We start from the raw sequence: 15,013 nt of genomic DNA on the forward strand, positions 1-15,013 counted from the left end.
ATGACACAGAGACTTTATTAATTATAAAAGTTTGGCCTTTAGCTTAGGCTTGTTAGGCTCTTATAGCTTAATTAATCCATATTTTTTAATCTACATGCAGCATGGCTCATTACCCCTTCATTCCTTCTCCTCTTTCTCTCTCTCCCTGGAAATCTCACCTATTCTCTCCTGCCTAGCTATTGGCCATTCAGCTCTTTATTACACCAATCACAGCAATACAATTCACACAGAGTACAAATATCCCACAACAGGAAGATAGGTTTCACAAAAATGTGAACTATGAAGGAGGAGAGGAGGTTTGGTGTGGTTGAGATATATGATGGGACTTGAGTTTGTTTTAATGCTTTGATGAGAAAGGACTAACAAGAGGATGAAGTAGAAAAGAGAGGAAATGATCAAATTTTATTAAACGATTTTAAATACTTCCATCAAGTCTGATGACCTGAGTTTGATCCTTGAAACTTAAGAATAGACTCCATAAGTTGTTCTCTGACACAAATGCTGTGACATGGGTGTGTAGGTATGTTTAGAGAGAGAGAGAAAGAGAGAGAGAGAGAGAGAGAGAGAGAGAGAGAGAGAGAGAGAGAGAGACTGAGACTAAATAAATAAAAATGTAATTTTAAAAAAGATGCAAGTTTATAGAAACTCTTCAGTTTCAATATCCTTATAATAATCCTAGCCTTTGGGATTATGACGAGTATAAATAACCTGTGTAAAGCATAAAGTGAATAATCAATAAATAAGGGGGATGCCCATTGTCTAGTTCAATGGTCATGGAAATACAAAATCTACAGGAAGTAAGCCTTATGATATAGAATTAGAGGTAGGAATAAGCCCAATCCTTTTCATTCTGGTGCTTTCATTTCAGAAGACTTCCCTCAATCTTGTCTTCCTTAGTAAACACTTTCTGACCACACACTATGCTCTAGGCAGTGAGCTGGCCTGGCACATAACAGTGATCAAGGCGACAGACCATGTCCAAGGTGTTAGTTTCGCAGAAAACACGATACGACAATTATTTTATGAGATACGTTTACTTTCCCATTATATCCTGTGATTCCAGATCATTTACCCTCCTTTCCTCATCTAAGGTAGTCTAATGTCGACCATGAGAGACCAGCTCCCACAATCAGCTCAGGGTAATAAAAGGAATGTCTCAGAGTAGTGAGGGATAGGAAACTTTCTTATCTGAGGGTAATTAGGAATAAGTTTTTATCTATGAGTGGTGAAATAAGGAAACACACATGATTTCTGATGTTAACTTTCTCTTTTACTTCATCTTAAGAAATTGCCTCTGTCTCCACATAGCTACATATCTCCACACTGCTGCATGCAGCTATATATCCTTCCATACATTCTTCTTTTCATATAGCTACACATCTTTCTTTTACATTATTCATTCACCTTTTACTCACTCACTCTTCCACCCAGTCACTCCCTCATACTTCTCTCATGCTTCTTCATCTCTCACTCAGCACACACACACACACACACACACACACACACACACACACACACACTTCACTCACATTCTGCAACAGCTCTCACAAAGCTCTGCACAGCCGTCTCTCTCCATACCACCTCTGCTGCTCCCTCACAGCCAAACTCTGGACAATTATAAATTACATTTTCAGGCTCCTACCCATTCTCAAAACACAAGATAAGTCACGTAGTTTCTCTTAGACTAGTAATGTCACATTGACCCAAGCATGTAGCTCTAAGTTGATGAGGGGTCCCAGACATTCATAATTGGCTGAACCTTGAGCAGTCAGAGTACGTGCAGAAAGAGAGCAATTGCAAGGACATGTCTTGATGTAAACAGCCTTGCCTTGTTTTAGCAATAAACAACACCTGGGAATTAGTCTGTGTGTGTATTCTATAGAGGGAGCTTAGTCTGTCTTGGACTAGTTCTAAGGTCTTTTCAAAATATGTAAAAAGCTGTCTTTGAGACTGAGAATACTGTTACTCTCCTGTGTCAGTAGAGAAGAATATTCTGGTAATATTTTTGTTCATAAGAACTATACATCTTAAACAGAAATCATAACCTGATCATCCGCAACTATAAGTGCCCAAAGATGGAAAACACACTAAGGGATCCAACAACTGTTCTCATTAGGGACGCACAGCAGTGGCACCTGAGAAAGTTACAGACAAAAAGCAACTGGTTTCCACAGCCAGTGACCCCCTGGCCTTGCCAGGTGAGGTTACCATCAGGGAGTTATACGTCTGGTAGGTTGACTTGTCAAACACTAGTTGTCACTTGCTGTATACTGCCATGGCCCTCAGCAGTAATCAAACTTAGACACTGTAGAAATTTACTGAAGGTCAGGTGATAAATTAAGTACAAAGTTGAACGCCCTTATTTGTCTATTCAAAGTTATTCCTTGGTCACCTGATAAGTTTATGGAGTGTGAGCATAAACTAACTACACTGTACACACTGATTATACATACATACACATATACATATATATAACAGTACACATACTATTAAATGCTTGCACAACCTACACAAACATTTTTCTATTCAAATATAAAATGATGTGTTAGCTATAACAAACATCAACCATTTCATTTACATTATTGTTCTTGATAAGAATGGCTTGTTAAGGGGTAATTTGGAGGAGCCAGTGACTTTAAAAGTTTGAACGTGATGTGCACGAAGACCTACACACCAGATATGCATTATGTGATGGTTTATAATAATAAAAACCTGGAAACCATCAAAATATCCCCAATTGGGTAATTATGTAAACTATTATAATCCACTCATATGACAGACTATTACATACACATTGAAGCATTTTTTAAAGTGGAAAATTTAGAAAAGAAACAAGATGAAAAAACAAACATGCAGAATAAAATGTAAACACTGGTGGTGAGTGAACTGTAAGTGGTAGAGGCTGCCTTTAACCCAGTCTGTCTAGTTCTAGCTAAAGAGGCCTTTCTTTCCCAACCATCCAGAAGAGCTAATTGCCATAAGAGTCTGTAACTAAGCTCTTCTTCCAGGCATTTCAAATGCAACTGGGAAGATTCAGTTGTTGTACACAAAATGCTTGTGAAAGGCAGAGCCAGGCAGATCTCTGTGAGTTCAAGGCCAGCCTGGTCTACAGAGCAAGATCCAGGACAGGCACCTAAACTACACAGAGAAACCCTGTCTCAGAAAAAAAAAAATGCTTGCTAAGAAAGATAGTTGATAAATGTCAACTTACCTGGTGTTCAGTAATTAAACATTAGAAGTCACTTTAAGTTAGTTCAGAATGTAAATGACAACATATTACATAGTAGTGAAAATCTTATTAAACAGAAAATAAAATAAGTATTCTGCCCCACTCCAGGCCCACTCTTCAGAGAAATGCTGAGTGTGTGTGTGTGTGTGTGTGTGTGTGTGTGTGTGTGTGTGTGTGTGTGTGTGTGATGTATACCCCAGGGGATGTTCACTTGCTTTCTATGGAAGTATGTGTGGCAGGAACAGCCGAACTCTGGAAAAGCACCTGAATAGGGGAGTGAGGATTAAGAAGAGACAAGACACAGAATAGAATTGGGAAGACAGTCAGTGAATACTGCAGCCCCGAATTTATTTCTCATGGCCTTTATATACAGAAAGCAAGGAGGCAAAAAGATTTCTTTATCTTAAGGACACCATGGTTCAAGGAACAGACAAGTATAAACACCTCCTTAATTCTCAGGACATCTGGTGACCATAGCCTTTGGCAAAACATCCTTTTATTCATCCCTGAGGAGCAAAAACAAGCTTGAACTCCCTGACCCTAAGTCAAGATGGAATCAAACCACAAGATGGAGTTTGCTGTGGATATCATTCTATATAAATAAAACACTGATGGCCAGTGACCAGGCAGGAAGTAGGTGGCCAGGCAGGAAGTAGGTGGGACAAGGAGAGAGGAGAATTCTGGGAAGCGGAAGGCTGAAGAAGAGACACTGCAGCCACCTCCAGGAGAGGCAACCTGTAAAGACGCCGGTAAACCACCAGCCACATGGCAAGGTATAGATTTATAAAAATGGGTTAATATAAGATAAAAGAACAGTTAGCAGGAAGCCTGCCACGGCCATACAGTTTATAAGTGATATAAGTGTCTGAGTGATTATTTTATAAGTGGATTGTGGGACTGCGGGGCTTGGGGAACCTGGAGAGAAGCCCTCCAGCAACAGGAGTTACTGTGGGCTTCGACATATGTAGAAGCTAGAGATGGACATAAGCATGTCTTCATCAGTCATGTCTCCACCTTATTTGTTTTTTAATATATTGATTGACTGAGAATGGTCTCTCACTGAACCTACAGCTCACCATTTTGAGACCAACCCCCACCACTACCCCCATGCCAGCTCTGAGTTTATTGATGTGTACTACTGTACCTACCTCTTTTTTACATAGATAAAAAGACAACAAAAAAAAAATAGCCAGTGTGGAGGAATAAGAGAAGAAAGGGAGTCCTGATACATTAGTGGAACCTGAAAGGGAAAAATCAGTAGCCATCTTGAGAGACGCATCTCCTTCCCCTCCTCCAAAGGTATTTGCTGATCAGCAGTTTTAGAAGTGACCAGAAGTTGAACTTATAAGGCTGGGACAATAAATCTATGTATCCTGGACTTGGCAAAACAAGATACGGGGAGTAATGGGCTCAACTGACCTCAGAGGAGAGTAGAACTAGAACAATAAATCTGAATGTATACATCCTGGATTCAACAAAAGCAGGACATAGGGAGTAAAAATTTGTGTCTCTGTAGATACCCTGAATCCTGTTAGCCAACAGTAACCTCAGCCAGTAAGAACTACCTCACACCTAGCCCCCTCATCCAGTCCCAAGCTGCATGTAAACCTTTCCTATATAAACCCCTTAAAGTGAGTACTCGGGGCTGTTCTCCTCCACCTGTTGTGTCAGATGTTGGGCGCAGACCAAGCTTACTTGCTTTGTTATTAAAAACCTCTGTGTGCTTGCATTGGATGTTGGCTCTGTAGTGGTCTTGCTTGGGGGTCTTGTGACCTGGGCACAACAAATCAATAAAGGAGGTTCCTCAAAAATGAAAACTATTGGGTCTGGGGAGATGGCTCAGCAGTGACAAGCTCTTGCACTCACACGGGAAAACTTACAAATGCCTGTAACTCCAGTTCCAGGGGATCCAGTGCCGTCTTTTGGTCTCTGTAGGCACTTGAACACATGTGGAGCACATACATATGCTCAGTGAGTGTCTTAGTTTGGGTTTCTATTGCTGTCAAAAGACACCATAACCATGGCAACTCTTATAAAGGAAAACATTTAATTGAGGAGGCTTATAGTTTCAGAGGTTTAATTCCTTATCATCATGGCGGGGCATGGTGGTGTGATGGCAGACATGGTGCTAGAGAAGGAGCTGAGAGTTCTACATCTTGAACACAGGCAGCAGAAGGAGAGATTGTGTACTAGGCATAGCTTGAGCATATATGAGACCTCAAAGCTCACCCCCACAGTGACATACTTCCAACAAGGCCACACCTCCTAACAGCACCACTGCCTATGGGCCATGCATTCAAACACATGAGTCTATGGGGACCATACTTATTCACCACCACAGTGACATACACATATGTATAAAAAATTTTAAATTGTTTGAAAATATTAAGTAGTAGATATTTTCCTTCATTTACTTATTTATTGGAAGAGGAGCAAGCTCATTCTGAGTGCATACATGGAGGTCAGAGGACAACTTGCAGTCATCAATTCTCTCTCTCTACCATGTGGGGTCCAGGAAGTGAATCAGTTAGTCAAGCATGGTGTCTTTATCCACTGAGTCAGTCTGTAACTAGAGTTTTTAAACTTTCTTCATGTTTTCTGAATTATATTTGTTTTCTCTGGGATCAGTTTTTCTATCCTGTTCATGCTGACATTTGTATATGTGAATATTCTTACTTGCCAATTTAATATCAATAAAAGGATAACGGGTTTCTTCTAATATGCATTAGTAGGCTTATTTCCACAAAATTTGTGACAGGGTTGGATAAAGTGTGAGATGTTTAAGCATTAAGTGGCTAGCTGGCTGCAGAGTCCCTCAGCACAACCAAATGTCATGATGGAGCATGTTTTCCTAGAGTGCTCATGTCTATATTAGGTGTTTTACTTCCCAGTCAGTCTATGGGTTAGTCAACAAATACTAATAGAACACTATATTTCTGGTTATCTCCTAGGTGGGTAGAGTCCCATCTCCAAGAATCTCACATTTAACATTTCTAGAAGATGTTTAATTCCTTCTGGGAGGATCCAGTTAATAATTTACTAGGAAAACAACTTTACCAAGGAGGCTAGATAGTAAATACCCACATGTCTGTGTTGTGTGCCTAAAAGTGGCGGAGGGATGGGAATGATGTCACTTCGGTACTTATATAAGAAATTCTAAAAAAACCCCAAAATATCACTTCTTGGTAAAACTAACAAATGTACATTTAATATATACCACACCCTTCCACAGTAAAATAAAAAGGAAGAGGAAGATGGAGAATAATCACTTGTCTCTTACACAAGCCTGTTTACAACCATGATTCTCATTTGCATACACGTTGTCTCCTAGTTCTGAACTCAGTGCTTCTTCATATTCTAATGGCAAGACCTGTCTTCACTTCTGTAGCATTGCTAGAACACATTCCTACGAAGCCTTCTCCATCACTGCAGTCATGAAGAGCTGCTACTCCTTCCATTTCCATTTTCTACCTCTATATGAAAACCTCTTACTCATTTATGATTCTCCCATAACTTTGTCATCATTCTGATTTATTTTTATTTAATTTGATTTTTATTTTATAAATTATATATATATACATTTAAATTTATTTAATAAAAGGGGTATTTTTAATTAATACTTTTATTTTAGAGAATTCTAGGCAGGGCATTAAAAACATATGTTGTTGAGATGGTCAGGTGGCTCAGTGAGTAAAGATTCTTGCTGCCAAGACTGATGACCTGAGTTTGAGTCCCAGAATCCACATGATGGAAGAAGAGAACTCTGACTACTACAAGCATGCTGTAGCTACACACACACACACACACACACACACACACACACACACACACACACACACTAGATGGGGGTGGGAGAGGGAAACAGAAAGAATAAATATTGTTGTTAAAAACATTTTAAGAACATATATTAGTTCAGTCTACCATAATCTTAAATAAACTTCCATTACATTTAGAGTAAGTAAAATAAGATTGTGAAAATATAAACATAAGCTAAAACCTTTACTTCTTGTCAAACTTTACATTGTATAATCATTAAAAATTATAAATTATTTTTTGGTCATTCTCTCTAAAGTAGCTCTCATATATGTTTTACTTGATGTTTTTATTCAAGACTTTAGTGGTGACCTTTCAGGAAAAATAGTTCTCAGGCTTCCTCCCACTTCCTCTCCCTGCCCCTCCTCCTTTTGACCTTCCTCTCCATTCCCTCGCCCCTTCTCATTTCTATGTCATACTTAGATAAAATTAGAGGGGTCAGAACATTACCTAGTCATGATTCCAGAGATCTGTTTAAGGCAAGAAAGGGCCACCTGGCTCTTCTTTTTGGCCATGAAAGAGGTATCCGAAGCTTACTGTACTACAGTCTAAAGACTTTTAAACACAAGATGCAGGGCAGACACCTTCCCGCTCTGCCAGCTCTCTCTAAGTCACCTCCCATTCAGAGTGTATGAATTAATAACATGATTTTCAGTACACACTGGGACAACAGAGTGTCTGTAAAAGGGATTGTGAGTCCGCTCTGTGTTCAGAGATAAGACAAAAGAAAGCCTTGCCTTTCTTAATAGGAACGAGCATATAAAACCATAGACATTCAAAGCTGAAAGAGCTGGAAAGCTATCCCAGGGGTTAAAAGAGCTGACAGCTCTGGCAGAGGACCAAAGCTCAGTTCCAACACCCACCACCCACATCAGGCAGTTCACAGCTGCAGCTCCAGGGGACCCAATGCCCTTTTTTTGGCTTGTGCATACAAAGACATATGAACATAAGTAAGTGTTAGAATAAATAAAATAAAAGGTATCTGGCTAGGGCACAATGTCATGGAATAGTAAATTATGTGGATACAATTTGGTCTTTGGAATCTGACACCTCATCAGCAGGAGGCTCTTGTTGGTATTGTTCCCAAGCTAACTAAATTTTCTGAATGCTGAACATGGTGTCTTGTGTTTCTTCACACACTACTTACTCTTCCCATGGCAGGGCTCCCCATAACCTAATAATGCAGCCTCTCTGTGAACAGATCCAGAAACAGAGAACTTTGGCTTTAGGAGAGGCACTTCTCAGTGTAGACAACTCTACTCATTAGAAAATTCTTAAGAAGAACTAGAGTCTGGCTTCTAGAAAGTTCCAACCATGTAATCTGCAATCTTTCAGCTGCAATCTGTCCCTGTATTACACAACATTGGGAGATTGCATTAATAGGAAGACTCTGGTCTCAGAGACATATGTGTTGCGTTTATCTAATTATTCTTTATCAATAAAAATTGGGAGTCAGATATCGGGGTAAGAACCTGAATGACCAGAGAAGCGGTGAAGCAACCAGTGACCCCCTATTTCTTCCCTTCCTCCATCCAAAAGGCCTGAGATTCTCTCTAAGCCCTGCCTTACTACTTCCTGTCTCTCTAGCTGTCCTCAGTCCTCCAAAACTTCTATGGTTAATTTTGGTCAGCTAGTAACTCTGCCCTCTGATTCAAAGCAAACTTTATTACCAGAATTCAACCAAAATATCACACAACACATATGTTCTGGAGACATTTAAATTCTGAATCTTGACACTTCCATTTACTAGTTATATGTCTACACCCACGTTGCTCAACAATCAAGAGCCTTAACTTCTCCATCTATTAAGAGGATAATAACTATGTACAAGTATTATGAGGCTTAAGATAGCCCGTGCAAAGCAGCTGATATGTCATGAGCATTCCTTTCTCTTCCACACCCATGGAAATGGCTGCTATTTGGAAGACAGTTATTTATGTGCCCCCTGAGTGTTTCCTTCAACCACTTCTCACAAGACTGACCATTGCACTACAAGGCAAGGACACACAACATATCCAATGCTAAATAAACCAGTGCATGACAGTGTTTGAAAAATAGTTTGTACAGACCGAGTGTTAACTAATCAAAACCAAACTGACCTCGTGCTGACCCTAACTTTCAGGAGCAGGACTTCTTTGTGGGGAGGGGTGTGCTGAAACTGTTTAAAGGTACAAGTTGTCAGGGTGGAATTTCCCTGACCCTCGGTTAACTTGTACTCACCTTGTCAGGAAACCCAGAATAAAGGTTTTGCTGAATAACAATTCCCCCTTTAGCCTGTTTTCTCACTTTCCCATCTTCATCTTTTCGTGCTCTTCACCTAAGTTTTTCACTCTTATTTCTGTAGATCGATCCACTTCTTATGTCCTTTGAAAGAAGAGCAAGGATGTCTTAAAACACACCCTTGTCTTGCCTAAAACATCTAAGAAGACAACAGAATAATTTCCTTCTGAATTAAATAGTTCTAAAAGGGACCCAAATCTGCATGGCAATAAAAACATTCTTCCCCATGAGCATCTTAGACTAATTTCCATCCCTACCTCAGTTTCCATAGCTCCCTCTCCCCATTCCAGAGAGAAAGCAGTCATCTGGATGCTCATGTCTGAGCTCCATAAATTATAAAAATGCCCTCTAAAGGCAGCTGTCAATCATATTTTAAAAATAGCATCCACTTAGGTAAGCAAGGTTTTGCATATCTAACAAGAGATTGTTTTTTTCTATCTTGGCCTTTGGGCATGGAGAGCAGAATATGAAAACAGCTGAATCAACCAATATCTCCAACCTTGTCCCATGATTAAGCAGGGCTTTATTTTAAATACATGATTGACATCCCTTTCTCAAGGTTAGGTCAAACAGAGGTCAGACTGCAGGCAGAGGGAGGAATCAGATGACCCGTGATTTGTCAGCCAGAAATACAATTATGTCCTTAGGTTAAGAACAGAAAGACTGAAAGAAAATAAGAAATCCGCCACCCTGAAGCCCTAAAGATATTTCAAAATTATAACCTACAAAAATCAGTAAGTGGAAAAGAGATCTTTCCACTTCTTTTTGGTCAATCTGATAAGACTTAACTGAAGCTACCTCCTGAAGGGGGAAACAACAGCAGGGAGAGCCGAAGACAGAGAGGAGGAGAGACTGGGTTTGGTGGTGATGAATCAGGTCATTAGACCCAGAGGGTGTCTCCTTCTAACTAAGCAATTAGAGACTCAATAAAAAGGTCCCAGTGCCTGCCGTGGCTCACAGCCCGCTGCCCCACATTCCGCTTGCTCTCACTCCTGAACAAGGTAAGTAGGTAAGTCTCATAGACTCCAGTGTGCCCAGGACCTCTGCGGCTGCTCTGTTTCTATGTGAGACTGTAGAGACTGTCGGTGGCTCAGAGGAAAGTCAACCTTTGCTCAGGATGTTAAGCTGGGAGTCCTGCCATCCAAGACACAGTCTGCAAATAGAAAAAAAAAAAATATAAAGCCCATACCATAAGTTCTATTTTCTAAGATGTAGGACCTAGATCCCTATTAGATGAAAAAGTAGATTGAATTAGATCATAGCCAATGAGGGAGGGTCAGGACTGGGTTTTATCACTGAGTTATCATGGAACAGTGCTACTTGGCAAAAAATGAGTTACACAAGGGTTGGTTTTTTGAACATGACCCCTCTTCCTTCTAAAAGTTTTATTAACTTGACAGTTACATGTTCTTTCCTAGCAGACTAGGTGAGACTGAGCCAAGGGTAGGGGAAAGCAGATGGACACTCTCAAATGGGGTTCAGTGGCTTAATCTCCCTGTCGACTTCATTTGTGTGTTAATACTTAGGTTTGAGTTTTTTTCCTTTCTTTCTTTTTTCCTCTGTTCTTGAAATAGTGTTCCCTCAGCACATGAGTGTTGCTGTTTATGGCAGCATGAAGTGTCTATTCTAATGCCCACCTATATTGTATCTAACCTCACCAATTGTGGTGTCCCTTGTAAAACTAAATCACTCTTCCAATGCAAATACAATATTTAAAAAAAACAGAATACAGTAGGCATTGTGGGCAGAGTTAGGCAGGTGCAGGAAGGATGACCTTGACCTTGGCTTGCTTTTCCTAGAGAGTCAGTCTATCCTGGGAGATGAGCCTTTTTTTTTTGTTTGTTTGTTTGTTTCTATTTTGTTTTTTTGTTTGTTTTTTGCTGTTGTTGTTTTGTTTTTTAAAGATTTTTTTTATTTTTATTTTATGTGCACCAGTGCTTTGCCTGCATGTATGTCTGTGTGAGGATGTCAGGTCTGGGAGTTACAGACAGTTGTGAGCTGCCATGTGGGTGCTGGGAACAGAATCCACTGACATCCTTGGCAAGAGCAAGTGCTTTTAACCACTGAGCCGTCTCTCCAGCCCTGACCTTGTTTTCTTGCAGCCTCTTCCAGGTTGTGAAGATGTCGAGGCTCCTGAGAGGTGTCTTCTGTGTCATTGAGACATTCCACAAATATGCCAGTGAGGATGCTGACCACAAGGCAAAGCTGACCGGAAGAGAGCTGAGACAGCTCCTTGAGGGAGAAATCAGGAACTTCCTTCAGGTGAGGAGCTTACTAGTCTCCCTTTGCCACTTTGTAACCCAAGCAGGAAGCCAGATTTGTCTGCTCTGCTCGCTGTCACTTGGCTAGCTGGCTCTCTGACTGCACTAAGCTTTCAACAGTTTTTTTGTTGCTTCCGCCCCCTCCCCCCCAGTCTGAGCGGCCTCTTCTATGCAACTGCTTAGTCAGTCATGCAGAGGAAAGGCTGCCATTGTGTAACTGTTGCTTCATCCAGGCAGACTTCTGCACAGGGTCATAACCCCATTATGCTTCTAACTCAGCTCACATGTGATGCAATTGCTAGTGCTAGGCTTAGTGCTAAGACGAAAAAGTGGATCAGAATTGATGGGTTCTCACTGTTCAAGGCAATTTCACTGTTAAGAGGGGTAAGGTTAAAAAATTTTTTTTAAAGCTCTTCAGGAGACCTGAAGATACTTGGAACACATGACCACATGTAAGTAAACAGATTTTCTTTGTGTTTACATGCAGCCACATGTCTTTCACGCTGTGGAGAGAAAGCTGAACCTTCTGGATATTGACAGAGATGGTGCCATCAGTTTTGAGGAATTTCTCCTTGAAATCTTCAGCTTATTGAACCTCTTTTATTTTGATATGTCATCACTAAATACAGAACCAAGACCGATGTCAGAGTCAGAGAAGATGGATGATGCGGACCTTCTGGCAACCACCAGAAGGAGTCAGCAGGTAGCAGGGGTGGGACCAACTCAAGAAAGGCTGGTGTTTGCATCATCAGCTCAGCCCAGCCATGAAGAAGGTCAGGCGGGTGAACACAGTAAGACGAGCCCACAGGAAGACGTTAAGACTCACAACCTGCCACGAAAGGTGTCTGAGTCCAGTGACCCTGAGAACCAACACCCAGAAGAAGATGGTCAGGAAGTCGCACAAGATGTACCAGCAACAGAATATGATGGAGTCCAATTTAAGAGAAATATGCCAGGAGAAGTATCCAAACAGAGCAGCAATCCAACACAGGCGATCCCCAAAGAAGGAGATAAGTCAATCAGGAGGCAATGTGACACCACATTAAGTGACCATATGGCACAGAGACCATCTGGAGACGAGGAACATGCTACAGAGAAGAGTATTAAGAAGCATTCCACAACACAGGATCCATTCCCACAAAAAGAAGACAGAGCCGTGTCGGAGCACACTGATTTGTCGATACAAGTTGCTGCTGGGAAACCATCTCACACCCAGAAAGTTATTGAGCTTATGGATGATACTAGAATATCTGAAACTCAAGAACCAGAAAAAGATGCTGTCAGAACACCACCTGAAACCACAAATTTAGAGGACCCCAAGGCAGACAGAACATCTGAGACACACGAATTGCCAGAGCAAGAAAGAAAACGTGAAACACGGAACCAGTCTGCCCAAAGTGGGAGCAGAAATGACTCAGAAACATCTAGTAAAGGCAAAAGGGAGGATGGGAGGAAAGGCGAGGAGAGAAAAACTGGACCCCCAGCACCAGAAGCCCAAACACAGGGTGAGAAGTGTGAAGAGTTCTCAGGATCTCGCAGGGGAAACGGTGCTGGAAAGGGTTCTGGTACTCAAGGGCTAAGCTCAGAGGAAGGAAATCAGAATCTCCCTGAAATTAAGGAAGAACCCATCTCAGGAAAAGAGGCAAGACACAGCGAGGGAGACACAGAAGACACATTTTTGACCAACAAAAACAGCCCCGCAGCTGAAGAGACACTGGGAACAAGAGAAATTTCACAGGAGCTGGCCCCACTTGAGAAGCAATCTCAAGGGAAAAATCCAAGAGCCACCAGGACTCCTGACAAGCCAGTCAGGAAGCAGGACCACAGTGAGGGGGAAGATCCTGAGTTAGCAGTTACACAGAGTGGTGAGGGCTCTTGTGAAACTCCCAACAGCCTGGCTCCAGAGGTAGGCAACAGCAGCTCGGATTCAGGGGAACTACAGATGCCAGGGGATTTGCAGAGTCAGGAAGACACCCGTGGAGATGCTAAGCCAGGAAGTGGCAATAACAATCCAGATCCCCAGAAGCAGGGAGCGCCAGGCGAGAGCAGCAGAGTGCAGGAGGCTGTAGTGGTGTCAATCCAAGAAGACAGACAGCTCCCAGAGGAACAGGAACAGCCTGCCAGAGAGAAGCAGCATGGTCCAGGGGCAGCTGTGGAGCCCACTGAAGGAGGGGAGGTACAGGAGTCCACAGCAGGAGGTGAAAACAGAAAATCCCCAGAGGCAGAGAGTTCCGGGGCCCAGTGAGTCTACTAAATGTTTATCTATGTGGCTTGCTGGGAACACTGAATTAAAATCGATAATTAAATATCCTGATGATCAATTTCCTTTGTTGGTTCACTTCTTTCTTCATTCTCCATCTTGGGAGACACTAACAGAAACAAGCACAATCAATTACTTGGGTTTTTTTTCTCTCTTTCTCTAAATACCATAATTAGAGAACGATGCTCTCAAGTTTAGCAGTGACCCAGGAGTAGTTATCATATATTTCCTGAAGCCAAAGCACCAACCCGGTTCTCTTAGCATTCTGTTCTGACTTAATATTTTCCCAGTTAACTTATACCTCTTAGAAGAGGTACATCATCTTGGGTACCATACCAAGAAATATATCAGATATGTGTATGTTATGTGTATTTATGTATAAATTATCTAGGTACTCTCCACTTGACACACCTACAGACCTGTAACCTCCATGGCTTTGGACATCCCAGCACCAGGCACTGACAACCGCCTGTCCAGAAATGCTCTCTTCATGATCTATCTCTACCTCCCTTGTGAATCCTTCCCCTCCAGTTTCTAAGACTGTGGGGCCTTCTAGGCTTTCTCCTTCGACCTCCACCCCCGCCCCCCATCCACGTATGTTATTAGCTACACTGATGCCCTCAATCTGTTTGTTCAGACCTGACTCCACATGTTAAGCCCACCCTACAAATAAGTTGTCACTTCTGAGATTGTCAGCCCCTGCCCCCTAGACTAGAATGGTTCTCTTCATTTCCTTTCTTCTGCCATTCCCTCAATCCCCATTCCATCAGAGTTCAAAGACACAAATACCAAAATCATCATCTGCCTTGCTTCTTTTTAATCTATGTATCTAATCCACGGCAGTGTCTCTCCCTCCCATTTTACCAAATGTCTAAATGTTTTCTGTCCTATGGGGTCCAACCCCAATGACACTTCACTCATTATAAAACCTTTATTTTAAAAAGTGCATGATACAGGGTTGGAGAGGTGGCTCAATGGTTACGAGCACTTGCTGTCTTCTAGAGGACCTGAGTCCAGTTCCCAGCACCCACATCAGGCAGCTCACAATTGTCTGTAACTCCAGCTCCGGGGAATCCAGTGCCTTTGGTCTCCTCAGGCCTGGCACTCATGTGCATATCTACATGCAGATAACACACCTATATATGACTGAAAAGAAACCTTTAAAAAAAA

The 15,013-nt window shown here is 41.7% G+C and overlaps 1 protein-coding gene across 1 annotated transcript; it reads left to right on the forward strand.

The window, feature by feature from the left end:
* Positions 1-3,921: 3,921 nt before the first annotated feature.
* On the forward strand, positions 3,922-13,904 carry Tchhl1 (trichohyalin like 1). The gene is made up of 3 exons (XM_006976192.3): positions 3,922-4,002; positions 11,425-11,584; positions 12,071-13,904. Exons 1-3 carry the CDS (start codon positions 3,995-3,997, stop codon positions 13,826-13,828), a joined length of 1,926 nt encoding a protein of 641 aa, XP_006976254.2. The 5' UTR covers positions 3,922-3,994; the 3' UTR covers positions 13,829-13,904.
* The last annotated feature ends 1,109 nt before the right edge of the window (positions 13,905-15,013 follow it).

Source organism: Peromyscus maniculatus, chromosome 6 (assembly GCF_049852395.1).
Source record: "Peromyscus maniculatus bairdii isolate BWxNUB_F1_BW_parent chromosome 6, HU_Pman_BW_mat_3.1, whole genome shotgun sequence".
Lineage (NCBI taxonomy): Eukaryota > Metazoa > Chordata > Mammalia > Rodentia > Cricetidae > Peromyscus > Peromyscus maniculatus.

Bases quoted from the DNA above. Each gene is read 5' to 3' on its own strand.
- Tchhl1 (XM_006976192.3), top strand. The intron at 11,585-12,070 runs GTGAGGAGCTTA...GTTTACATGCAG, and splicing joins AAATCAGGAACTTCCTTCAG to CCACATGTCTTTCACGCTGT.